Here is a 13,888-nt window from a genome sequence, read left to right as displayed (position 1 = left end):
ACAACCCAAAATACTCAAACACTTGGAAGCTGAATAGCATGTTATTAAATATTGATTGGGTTAGCAATGAGATCAAAGAAGAAATTAAAAACATCCTGGAAACTAATGACAATGAAATCACAACAATCCAAAACCTAGGGGACACAATGAAAGCAGTCCTGAGAGGGAAGTTTATAGCTCTACAGGCCTATTTCAAATAAACAAGAAAAAATTGTAGTAAATCATCTAACTCTACAACTCAAAGAATTAGAAAGAGAGCAACACGAAAAGCCCAGTGTGAGCAGAAGGGAGGAGATAATAAAGATTAGAGCAGAAATAAATGACATAGAGACCAAAAACAATACAGAAAATCAATGAAACAAAGAGCTGGTTCTTTGAAAGGATAAACAAGATTGACAGAACTCTCGCCAGGCTCACCAAGAAGCAAAGAGAGAGGACCCAAATAAACAAAATCAGAAACGATAGAGGCGAAATAACAACAGACCCCACAGAAATACAAATGATTGTTAAAAAATATTATGGACAACTCTACTCCAACATACTAAACAACCTGGAGGAAATGGACAAATTCCTAGAAAAATACAACCTTCCAACACTCAATCAGGAAGAATCTAAAAATCTCAATAGGCCAATAACTATGGAAGAAATTGAAGCAGTCATCAAAAAGCTTCTAGCAAACAAAAGCCCAGGACCAGCAGGCTTCACAGGGGAGTTTTACCACGCATTCAAGGAAGAACTGAAAACCTATCCTCCTCAGACTACTACAAAAAATTCAAGAGGAAGGAACACTTCCAAGCTCATTCTATGAAGCCAGCATTACCATAGTACCAAAACCAGGGAAGGACAACACAATGAAAGAGAATTACAGGCCAATATCCCTCATGAACATAGATGCCAAAATCCTCAACAAAATCTTAGCAAATCAGATCCAGCAGTACATCAGAAAGATCATACACCATGACCAAGTAGGATTTATCCCAGGGATGCAAGGATGGTACAATATCCGCAAATCAATAAATGTGATACATCACATAAACAAATTGAAAGAAAAAAACCAAATGTTCATATCAATTGATGCAGAAAAAGCATTTGACAAAATCCAACACCCATTTTTGATAAACACTCTCAGCAAGGTGGGACTAGCAGGATCATACCTCAAGATAATAAAAGCCATATATGACAAACCCACAACCAACATCCTACTCAATGGACAAAAACTAACACCATTTGCCCTAAGAACAGGAACGACACAGAGATGGCCCCTCTCACCACTCCTGTTCAACATAATCCTGGCAGTATTAGCCATTGCATTTAGACAAGAAGAAGAAATAAAAGGCATCCAAATTGGAAAAGAGGAAGTAAAACTGTCTTTATTTGCAGACAACATGATATTATACATACAATACCCTAGAGACTCCATCAAAAAACTACCAGACTTAATACATGAATTTTGCAATGTAGCAGGATACAAAATCAACCCCAAGAAATCTGAGGCATTTCTATACACCAATAGTGAACTTTCAGAAAGAGAGATTATAAAAACAATCCCATTTACCATAGCACCAAAAAAATTAAGCTACCTAGGAGTAAACTTAACTAAAGGGGTAAATGACCTCTACTCAGAAAACTACAGGATGTTGAAAAAGAGATAGAGGAAGACATAAAGAGATGGAAGAACATACCGTGTTCATGGATTGGTAGGATCAACATCATTAAAATGTCCATATTGCCCAAAGCAATCTATAAATTCAATGCACTTCCCATTAAAATACCAACAGCATACTTCCAGATCTAGAACGAACCCTCCAAAAATTCATCTGGAATAAAAAAAGACCCAGAATAGCTACAGCAGTCCTGAGAAAGAACAAAGTAGGTGGGATCTCAATACCAGATATCAAGCTGTACTACAAAACCACTGTTCTCAAAACTGCCTGGTACTGGCACAAGAACAGCATAGAGATCAATGGAATAGAATAGAGAGCCCAGAAATCGGCCCGAAACAATATGCTCAATTAATATTTGACAAAGGAGGCAAGAACATACAATGGAGCCAAGATAGTCTCTTCAATAAATGGTCTTGGGAAAATTGGACAGATATATGCAAGAAAATGAAACTAGACCACCAACTTTCACCATACACAAGAATAAACTCAAAATGGATAAAGGACTTAAACATAAGACGAGAAACCATAAAAATACTAGAGGAATCCAAAGGCAACAAAATCTCAGACATATGCCAAACCAATTTCTTCTCTGATACAGCTCCTAGGGCACTTGAAACTAAAGAGAAAATGAACAAATGGGACTACATCAAAATAAAAAGCTTCTGCACAGCAAAAGAAACCATCAACAAAACAAGAAGAAAGACCACTGCGTGGGAAAACATATTTGCCAACGTCATATCAGATAAGGGCCTAATCTCCAAAATTTATAGGGATCTCATACAACTTAACAAAAAGAAGATAAGCAATCCAATAAAAAAATGGGCAAAGATCTATATAGACACCTCTCAAAAGAGGACATTCAGAAAGCCAAGAGACATATGAAAACATGCTCAAAGTCACTAGTCATCTGAGAAATGCAAATCAAAACAACCATGTGGTACCATCTCACACCTGTCAGACTGGCTATCATCAACAAATAACAAAGGACAAGTGCTGGAGAGGATGTGGAGAAAAAGGAACACTCGTGCCCTGCTGGTGGGAATGCAGACTGGTGCAGCCATTATGGAAGACATTATGGAGTTTCCTCAAAAAACTAAAAAGGAATTCCTATTTGACCCAGTGATCCCACTTCTAGGAATATATCCCAAGAAATCAGAAACACCAATCAGAAAGTACATACGCACCCCTATGTTTATAGCAGCACAATTCACCATAGCTAAGATTTGGAAACAGCCTAAGTGCCCATCAGTAGATGAATGTATTAGAAAACCGTGGTACATCTACACGATGGAATACTATGCTGCTGTAAAAAAAGAAGGAACTCTTACCATTTGCAACAGCATGGATGGAACTGGAGAGCACTATGCTAAGTGAAATAAGTCAGTCAATGAAGGAAAAATACCACATGATCTCACTCATTCATGGATAATAAAGACCATTATAAACTTTTGAACAATAATAGATACAGAGGCAGAGCTGCCTCAAACAGATTGTCAAACTGCAGCGGGAAGGCCGGGGAAGGTTGGGGGGCAGGAGGGAGAGGGGTAAGAGATCAACTGAAGGACTTGTATGCATGTATAGAAGCATAATCAATGGACACAAGACACTGGGGTATAGGGGAAGCCAGGTGATTGTCAATGGCGGGTAAAAAAAAAAAGGACACATATGTAATACCCTTTGTAATACTTTAAGCAATAAAACAATAAAAAAAAAGACTTAAAAGCCTCCTGAGGGAGAGGCTTTGCCAGTGCGTGTACTGGAATTCTAATGGAAGCTGCTAAGAAAATGAGGATGGAGTGAGCAATAACAAAAATCCTAGGTTCTGACTTGAATATGGGAGTAAAATCCAAATGTGGTAGTTAGATAGATTTGGAGAAAATACAATGGTCTAGAGCAGCCGTGGGCAAACTCCGGCCCATGGGCTGGATCCGGCCCGTTTGAAATGAATAAAACTAAAAAAGAAAAAAGACCGTACCCTTTTATGTAATGATGTTTACTTTGAATTTATATTAGTTCACACAAATACTCCATCCATGTTTTTGTTCTGGCCCTCCAGTCCAGTTTAAGAACCCATTGTGGCCCTCGAGTCAAAAAGTTTGCCCAGCCCTGGTCTAGAGATTCCCCAAAACTATGAACTATACTTGTATTGAAATTGAGAAAAGGCAGGCTAAAAGTTGGAAGTAAAACCTGGAATATGAGGTTTTGGAAGTGTAATATTTATATGGGCTAACAAAGTTCCCAGGTACAACTATGAGTTATGGCTCAAGGTTGGGCATCGACCTATAAACCAGGAGGTCATGGTTCAATTCCTGGTCAAGGTGCATGCTCAGGTTGTCTGCTTAATCCCCAATAGGGGGCATGCAGGAGGCAGCTGATCAGTGATTCTCTCACATCATTGATCTTACTGTATCTATCTCCCTCTCCCTTCCTCTGTGAAATCAATAAAAAAAAATATTTTTAAGTGCAGATGAAAAGAGATGAAACTGAGACATCTCAGAGAACAGAAACTACTTGCTAAAGGTTTCATTCCATAACTGGCAGAGCAAAGCCTAGAATTCAGACATGCTGCTACTTAAAGGAGCACGTAGGAGAACCAAGATGGTGGCATAGGTAAACACCTGAACTTGCTGCCGTGCACCACCACATTTAAACTACAACTAAAAGACAAAACAAGTATCATCCAGAACCACGGGAAGGCTGGCTGAGTGGAAATTATACAACTAGAAGGAAAGAGAAAAGCACATTGAGTCCGGCAGGAAGTGGAAGTGTGGAGGTACAGAGGTGCACGTGAAAGGGGCTGCTGGCTGGGTACACTGTTGTCTTTTTCAATTGGGAAGGAGATACAAGCTCCCAACTGCTCTGAACTCCAGCTATAGGCAAAAATTTGGGGACCCAGACTGATACGGAGAGAAACTGTACTGTCTGGCATCAGGGTGGAATGTGAGGGCAGCTTCCTCGCAGAAGTGCTTGCAGTGTTCATTGTTCCTGCACGGGGCGTGGGACACAGACGCCAGGACCTCTCAGAGGCAAAGCATACTGGCAGCCATTGTGGTCTGGCCCACTCTGGGAGTTCCCTGAAACCCTGACCCACCCAATTTACATCCCCACCCAAGCTGTGCATAGAGGCTTTAGCATACTAATGGCCTGGCCTATCTCTGCCTAAAAACCTGTCAAACTGTATCTGGGTCAGAGAATCCCAGAGATTCCAAAAGAAGGCCTAAGGCTCATCAGCAGCCTGCATTACTTCACAGTGGCGCCTCATCTGGGCACTTCCAAACCCCGAAGATGAGGAATCTGCAGATCTCTCTGTAGCTTCTGCTGGGTGGCCTTAGGCAGTGGTTGACTTTGCACCTCCTTGGAGATCCAAGAGCCAGTCTACCCAGTGGTCAGAGGGAGACCATCCAGATTACAACTCTTCACATCCATAAAAGACACATTCAGGGGGCAGACTCAGTGAGTGCCAAAGCCCCACTGAAGCAAGACCTGCCCCATAAGGGTGTCTCCAGCACAGAAGTTCTCCCATTGTAGACACAACTGGTCCTCAGAGCCAACTGGCCTGGAGGTCAATTCCTCCCAATGATACCAATAGCAATCAAGGCTTAACTACAACAAGATTGTGCACACAGCCCACAAAGGAGTGCACCAAGAGTGTCAACTTCAGGAAATTAGGGAGGCTGAGCCACTGGGCCCTACAGGACATGTAGCACACAAAGCTACTCTATCAACACAGGGAAGCAGCCAAAATGCAGAGATAAAGAAACAGATAATAAATGAAAGAAATGGGGGAAAGCAAACTATTTGATATAGAGTTCAAAACCATGGTTATAAGGTTACTCAAGAATCTTCTAGAAACCTCCGAGAAATGTAGTGAGACCCTCAAGGATATGAAAAAGGACCAATTAGAAATTAAGTATACACTGACTGAAATAAAGAATAATATACATAGATACAACAGCAGACTAGGGGATCCCAAGAATCAAGTCAAAGATTTGAAATATGATGAAGCAAAAAACACCCAACCAGAAAAAGCAAAAGGAAAAAAGAATACAAAAATATGAAGATAGCGCAAGGAGCCTCTGGGACAACTTCAACGTACCAACATCTTCTGGGGGTACCAGAAGAAGAGAGAGAGTAAGACATTGAAAACCTATTTGAAGAAATAATTACAGAAAACTTTCCCTACCTGGTGAAAGAAATAGACTTACAAGTCCAGGAAGCACAGAGAACCCCAAACAAGAGGAATCCAAAGAGGACCACATCAAGACACATCATAATTAAAATGCCAAGGGCAAAAGACAAAGAGAGAATCTTAAAGCAGCAAGAGGAAAACAGTTAGTTACATAAAAGGGAGTACCCATACGATTGTCAGCTGATTTCTCAACAGAAACCATGGAGGCCAGAAGAGAGTGGCAAGAAATATTCAAAGTGATATTCAAGATCCGACAACCAAGATTACTCTACCCAGCAAAGCTATCATTTAGAATTGAAGGTCAGATAAAGAGCTTCACAGATAAGAAAAAGCTAAAGCAGTTCATCACCACCAAACCAGTAGTATATGAAATGCTGAAGGGTATTCTTTAAGAAGAGGAGGAAGAAGAAAAAGGTAAAGATAAAAATTATGAACAACAAAGTGACAAAAAATACATATCTATCAACAAGTGAATCTAAAAATCAAGTGAATAAAAATCTGATGAACAGAATAAACTGGTGAATAGAATAGAAACAGGGGCATAGAAAGGGAGTGGACTAACAATTATCAGGGGGAAGGGAGTGCGGGGGGTAAGGGAAGAGACTGGACAAAAATCTTACACCTATGGACGAGGACAGTGTGGGTGGGGGGAGGGTAAGGGCAGGGGGTGGGGTGGGAACCGGGTGGAGGGGAGCTATGGAGGGAAAAAGAGGAACAACTGTAATAATCTGAACAAAGATTTATTAAAAAAATAAATAAAAATAAAAATGGATTTTCAGGGGGGAAAAAAGGAGCATGTATTTTAACTAGCGTAAATAGCTATATGTAAATCACTGAAAAACATCTGTTCTCCCAATGCAGCTTGCATGTCCCCCCATCCTTTTTCAGTATACCTTCTGGGTAGATGTTTACATTAATCTCAGTCTAAAAAATCTCTTTGAGTCATACTAATGTCCAATGTCAAATTTTACTTTCTTCTTTTGAAAAGAAGGGAGAACTGTGATAAATTTGTTCCATTAATCCATGGTGGCAAAGCTAATGCAACATTTGAAGTATATTAGACACTGCAAGTCGAATCTCTTTGACTAGTGAATTTCAAGATGAATTACTCATTTATTCTGATATATGTAAAACATAGATAAAATTAAGCAATGCTTATTTTTTAAAGCTCCTGATTGTAGCTTGTACTTTTTTGTAAGTTAGAGAATTTACTAAATACATTGTCCTATAGCCAGAAAATTCTCAATGACACTATAACCTGAAGACTTGGATCTATATTGCTTTTCTTTTAACATTGAAAGTCACTCAAATTGGGGGAACAAAGGTTTTGTCACTTATAATTTGGAAATAATAACACACTGTCTAATGTTGGTAGGGGCATCATCTATAATAATAAAAGCATAATATGCTAATTAGACGAGATGTCCTTCCAGAGGACCTTCCAGACAAAGCCGGGGCTGTGAAGGAAGCCCGGGTCCTGGGTGCCTGCCAGCGACCGGAGCAAAGCCTGGGTCCTGGGTTCTGGAGGGAAGCCGGTGTAGGCAGCTGGGGGAAGGAAGTCCTTCTCTTGCACGAATTCCGTGCATCGGGCCTCTAGTCTTCTATTATATAAAAGCCCAGCGACTGTTAAGGTGGAACAATCAGAATGACTGGTCGCTATGACGTGCACTGACCACCAGGGGGCAGACACTTGAGGCAGGAACTGCCCCCTGGTGGTCAGTTTGCTTCCACAGTGGGAACACTGCTCAGCCAGAAGCCAGGCTCATGGCTGGCAAGTGTAGCGGTGGTGACAGGAGCCTCTCCCGCCTCTGTGGCAGTGCTAATGAGCAGCAAGCCAAGCAGTTAGGAGTGCGCAGGCAGGCGGTTAGGAGTGTGGGGTTCTGGATTGAAAGAGGCCACAGGCCAGGAAGAGGTATTCCCCCCGACATACACACACACACACACATACACACACACACACGAATTTTGTGCATTGGGCCTAAAGTATGATATAATATATATGGGAAAATGCTTTGTCAGCTAAAAATGTACTGTGGATTATAAACTGATGTAATTTTTCCATAGTAATAAGATAATGGTTATTTAAAACTATGTCTATAGTTATACATATAAAAAAGATTGTTTCATAATTATTTATAATTACTATAATTTACATTACACTTTTCTGCCAGAATCTTACCCACCTCCAGAATTCAGGTAGCGTTTCCCAATGTGTACAACAGGATACTTGTCTGCTAGTCTCTTATCTGGCCACAGAATTCCATCTGCTGCAAAGACCACTTTGTGGTTTGACTTTTGAAACTTTTTTAGAACTTCTTCTGGACTGCCAGCAAATATGACATCAAAGCTGTTTAGTGAAGGGAAAACATTTTAAAATATATTAAAAAATACATAAACCAAGAAATAGTCTCTAATAAAGGTCAGAATTTAGACTACAACACAAGATTAACACCAACTATTTAGAGAGTACAACAAACAATTTTCCCTCAACTTAAAGTATATGTATAGTATTAAATTACTAGTGTTTACATTACTTTTGAAATTGAGGTCCATACAAAAGACAAATTTTGTAGTAATTAGTCTTACTATTTTTTCATTCTTCACTTATTCAACTAAATCAAAATTTTAAAAGTATTGAAATGTTAAAATGTCAGTAGCTTGCTATCTAATAATACAGACACAATCATTGACAGAACTTTCCATTGTAACTACCTAATGTTTCAATTTAATTTGTACCCATCCATTATAATTTCTGAAGATTTCATTGCCTTGAAAAAAATTCAACCAACTACTAAGTGTCATAAATATTTATATATTAAATTTATATTTTAATCACAAATAAGCCTGAAATCCTAAAATAGTGTATAGGTATGCACATCTTTTTAAACCTCAATAAATTTGAAAACCAATATAAAAGTTGATGCTTTTATTTAATGTCTATAGTTTCACTGATTTTCCACAGATTTTATTCCTCACAGCCTATTTATAGAATCACAATGAAATAACAAAATATGAAAGCCTAATATATTCTCACTCTGTAATAAGTTCTCTATTCTTGCTACAACCACAACTTCTTTTGCATTTTCCTTTTTTACGTCAGAGTACCTCAAGGCCAAAGATTTCCAAAGATGAAAACTTAATGACTTAACATCCGAGGTAACAAACAATAAAGCAAACTGATGCTCTTTAATTCAGCACCATCTCTTCCTCAAGTCAATAGTCCAGAGGCACTGCTGTGACATCTAAATGGAGAAGGAAAGAGGCTGCTCTACAAGCCTCTTCTAGCTAGACTTGCTCTCAAGGAGCTTGTTAATATGCTAGGATAGTAGTAATGTATCAAGAAACATTTAGTAACTTTGTGAAAATTTAAATTCTTTGTTGTTTAAAGAATTACACATGGGGATTGCATTGAATCTATAGATGGCTTTGGGTAGTATGGAGAGTTTAACAATGTTGATTCTACCAATCCATGAACATGGTATGTACTTCCATTTGTTTAGATCTTCCTCTATCTCTTTTTTCAACAGGATATAGATTTTCAAACTATATCCAGTAGTTTTCTGAGTATAAGTCTTGTACGTACTTAGTTAAGTTTATTCCTATGTATCTTAATTTACTTGTTGCTATGGTAAATGGAATTGATTTTTTAGTTTCTCTTTCTGTGAGTTCACTGTTGGTGTATAAAAAAGCCATGGATTTCTGGGTGTTAATTTTGTATCTTGCTATATTGCCGAATTCATTTATTAAGTCTAGTAGTTTTTTGATGGGAGTCTTTAAGGGTTTATATGTAAAATTTCATGTTATCTGTGAATAAGGACAGTTTTACTTCTTCTTTTCCAATTTGGATGCCTTTTATTTCTTCTTCTTGTCTGATTGTTATGGCTAGCACTTCCAATACTATGTCAAACAGGAGTGGTGAAAGTGGGCATCCCTGTCTTGTTCTCAAGGGAAATGGATTTAGTTTTTTCCCATTGAGTATGATGTTGCTTATAGGTTTGTCATATAAGGCTTTCATTATGGTGAGGTAAGATCTCTCTATTCCCACTTTGCAGAGAGATTATAACAAGAAAGGGTGTTGGATTTTGTCAAATACTTTTTATGCATCAATTGATATGCTCATTTGATTTTTGTCTCAATTTGTTTATGTAATGCATCATGTTTATTGATTTGCAAATATTGTACCAGCCTTGTATTCCTGGAATAAATCCCACTTGGTCATAGTGTATGATTTATCTAATGTAATGCTGGATCTATTTTGCTATAATTCTGTTGAGGATTTTAGCATCTATGTTCATCAGGGATATTGGCCTATAATTCTCTTTAATTGTAGTGTCTTTATCTGGTTTTGGGATTAGGATAATGCTGGAAGAGCTTGGGAGTGTGCCTTCCTCTTGAATTTTTTTGAATAGTCTGAGAAGGATTGGTTTTAGTTCTTTGAATGTTTCGTAAAACTCCCCTGTGAAGCCATCCAGACCAGAGGTTTTATTTGCTGGAAGTTTTTTGGTGACTGCTTCAATTTCATTGGTAGTTATTAGCCTATTCAGGTTTTTTTATTCTTCCTGATTGAGTTTAGAATATTGTATTTTTCTAGGAATACGTCTATTTCGTCTAGGTTGTTCAGTTTGTTGGAGTAGAGTTGTTCGTGGTATTATATTACAATCCTTTGTATTTCTGTGGGGTCAGTTGCTGTTTCACCTCTTTTATTTCTGATTTTCTTTATTCGGATCCTCTTTTGGTTTCTTGGTGAGCCTGGCTAGAGGTTCATCAATCTTGTTTAATCCTTTCAAAGAAATACCTATTGGTTTTATTGATTATATATATATATGCAGTTTTTGGTCTCTATGTCATGTATTTCCACTCTGATCTTTATTATTTCCTTCTATCTGCTTACTCTGGGCTTTTCTTGTGGCTCTGTTTCTAATTCTGTAAGTTGTAGTATTAGATAATATATTACCTTTTTTTTTTTTTTGAGGTAGTCCTGTAGAACTATGAACTTCCCTCTCAGGATTGCTCGCACTGTGTCCCATAGATTTTGGATTGTTGTGTTTTCTTTGTCTTTTGTTACCAGGATGCTTTTATTTCTTCTTTGATCTCTTTGGTAACCCAATCACTGTTTAATAGCATGCTTTTTAGCCTCCAAGTGCTCGACTGTTTTCATTGTAGTTGCTTTCTAATTTTATGCCATTGTGATATGACAAGATGGCTGATATGACTTCTATCTTCCTGAATGTGAAGAGACTTTGCCTTTCTCCCAATATGTGGTCTATCTTTGAAAATGTCCCGTGTGCACTTGAGAATAATGTATATTCTGGGGAGATCCAAGATGGTAGCCAACAGTATGGTTTTGAGGGAAATAGTGTGAGTGAGTGAGAGAGCAAATGGGGAGTGCATGAACATGTGGGGTGAGTGAGGGACATTTATATTCCACAGGATTGTTGTGGACTGGCAGACCATGCTCCCCTAACCGGGAAGCCTCTACAACTGCTGAAATTTCTCCCAGGGCGGCAGGCTCTGACAGAGAGACCACATCATCTTGAAGGGGAGAGCCGCTGTGATTGGGAGCCCAACCTCACCTTAACCCAGGGAGACCACGGAAACCACCCAGGATCCTACAGCCACAACAGCCCAGGACCAGCTGCCTCGACTCTGAACACTGAGACCCCTGCCTCCCCAGCTATGGGCTCATAAGAAATTTGTCCAGGGGGAGAGAAAATGGCAGCTGAATAGGCAGACAGGTCCTGTACCTTCTCAAGGAGCAGATAGAAGAAACAGCTGAATTGAATAACATCCACACTGAATTGGTGGATTACACACAGCTGTGAATGTGGTAGAGCATGAACCACATAACCAGACACCCTGAAAAGAGCAAAAATGTGGAGACAAAGAAACAGCCCCAATACAAATGAAAAGGATGAATCACCAGAAAAGGAAGTAAACAAATGGAGGGAAACAATTGGTCAGAGAAAGAATTCAGAGGAATGGTCATATTGACACTGAAAAGGATGGAAGACAAATTCAACAACATGTGTAAGAACCAAGAGAAAAAGAAGAAGAACCATGAAGAAAGGAAGAATGACATAGCTTCAAAAAGAACACAACAGAAAGCATCAACAATAGACTAGAAAAAGCTTAGGACCACATCAGTGAGCTAGAATATAAGGTAGGAAACAATCCCCAAGCAGAGCAGCAACTGGCAAAAAAACAAAACAAAACAAAACAAAACAAAACAAAAAAACAACTTAAAACACAGGAGTAGAGACTAAGGGAGCCTTGGGACAACACTAAACGAAACAACATCCACATAATAAGGGTGCCAGAAAGAGAGGAAACAGCAAGGAATAGAAAACCTGTTTGAAGAAATAATGACAGAAATGTTCCCTGATATTGGGAAGAAAAAACTCACACAAGTCCAAGAAGCTCACAGAGTCCTAAACAAGATGAACCCAAAAAGGCTGACACCATGACACATTATAATTAAACTAGAGGCCTGATTCGCAAAATTCATGAAAGAATAGGCGTTCCTTCCCCTGGCTGTCAGTACCGGATTCCCTCCAGCTGCTGGCAGGCACCAGAGACCTAGGCTTCCTTCCAGCCGTCAATAGGTACCCGTAACCCAGGCTTCCCTCATAGCCCGAGCTTAGTCCAGCAAGTCATCCGAAAGTACATATGGAAGGATGTCCAGTCTAATTAGCATATTATGCTTTTATTATTAAAGATTAGCAAACACCAACAACAAAGTAAAAATGGTAAGTTTTTAGAGAGAGACAGAAAGTTACCTATAAGGGATCTCCCATCAGATTATCAATGGATTTCTCAACAAAAACACATCAGGGCAGAAGGGAATGGAATGAAATATACAAAGTCAAGCAAAGCAAGGGACTGAATCCAAGAATACTATATCCACCAAGACTATCATTCAAAATTGAAGGTGAAATCAGGAGCTTCATTGAAAAAAAGGGCTAAGGGAGTATATTACCACCAAACCACCAATGAAAGAAATGCTAGACTCGCAGCTGTGGGCAAACTATGGCACGCGGGCCAGATCCGGACCGTTTGAAATGAATAAAACTAAAAAACAAAAAACAAAAAACGTACCCTTTTATGTAATGATGTTTACTTTGAATTTATATTAGTTCACACAAACACTCCATCCATGCTTTTGTTCCAGCCCTCTGGTCCAGTTTAAGAACCCATTGTGGCCCTAGAGTCAAAAAGTTTGCCCACCCCTGTGCTAGAGGGACTGCTGTGAAAAGAATAGGAAAGAAAGAAGAAACAGAGGCATAAAGAATAAAAATGGTAACAAACAAGTACCAGTCAATAATAACTTTAAATGTAAATGGATTACACGCTTCATCAAAAGACATAGGGTAGCCAAATGGATAAGAAAACATGACCCAAATATCTGCTGTCTACAGGAGACCCACCACAGAACAAAGGACTAACACACTCTCATAGTGAAAGGATGGAAAAAACATTTAGGCAAATAGAAATGATAAAAAAGCTAGGTTGGGAATACATATATCTGACGAATTAGACCACAAAATAAAGGCTATAAAAAGAGATAAAGAAGACCACTTCAAAATACTAAAGGGAGCAATTCAACAAAAGGATATAACTCTGGTAAACATATATGCACCCAATACAAGAGCACCAAAATCCATAAAAAAAACTTCTGAAAGATATCAAGGGAGAGACTGACAGCAATACACTCATAGTAGGGGACTTTAATACCCATTGACACCACTGCGTAAAACCTCAACAAAAATTCAGCCAAGAAACATCAATCCTAAATGAATCACTAGATCGGAGGGAATTAATTGACATCTTCAGAACATTTCACCCAAAAGCCACGGAATATATGTTATTCTCAAGTGCACATTGGACATTTTCAAAAATAGACCACATATTGGGTCAGAAACAAAGTCTCCCAAAATTCAAGAAGACTGAAATCATACCAAGCATCTTCTCAAAACAAAATGGCATGATATTAGAAATAAACTACAATAAAAAAACCCAAAATAATCAAAACTTGGAA

The 13,888-nt window shown here is 38.8% G+C and overlaps 1 protein-coding gene across 1 annotated transcript in view; it reads right to left on the bottom strand.

Moving 5' to 3' along the window:
* PLOD2 (procollagen-lysine,2-oxoglutarate 5-dioxygenase 2) overlaps nucleotides 1–13,888 on the bottom strand; it is a gene marked incomplete at its 5' end in the record, with an annotated part of 326,945 nt that overhangs the window by 150,614 nt on the left and 162,443 nt on the right. The window contains one exon of the mRNA XM_081086033.1: nucleotides 8,037–8,200. Within this exon, the coding sequence (XP_080942159.1) occupies nucleotides 8,037–8,200 (164 nt within the window). The remainder of the gene's footprint in view (nucleotides 1–8,036; nucleotides 8,201–13,888) is intronic.

This window comes from Myotis nattereri (genome assembly GCF_964212035.1).
Source record: "Myotis nattereri genome assembly, chromosome: 3".
In the NCBI taxonomy this organism is placed as follows: Eukaryota; Metazoa; Chordata; class Mammalia; order Chiroptera; family Vespertilionidae; genus Myotis; species Myotis nattereri.
The sequence above is the reverse complement of the archived record's forward strand: the minus strand, read 5'-3'. Positions and strand labels throughout refer to the sequence as shown.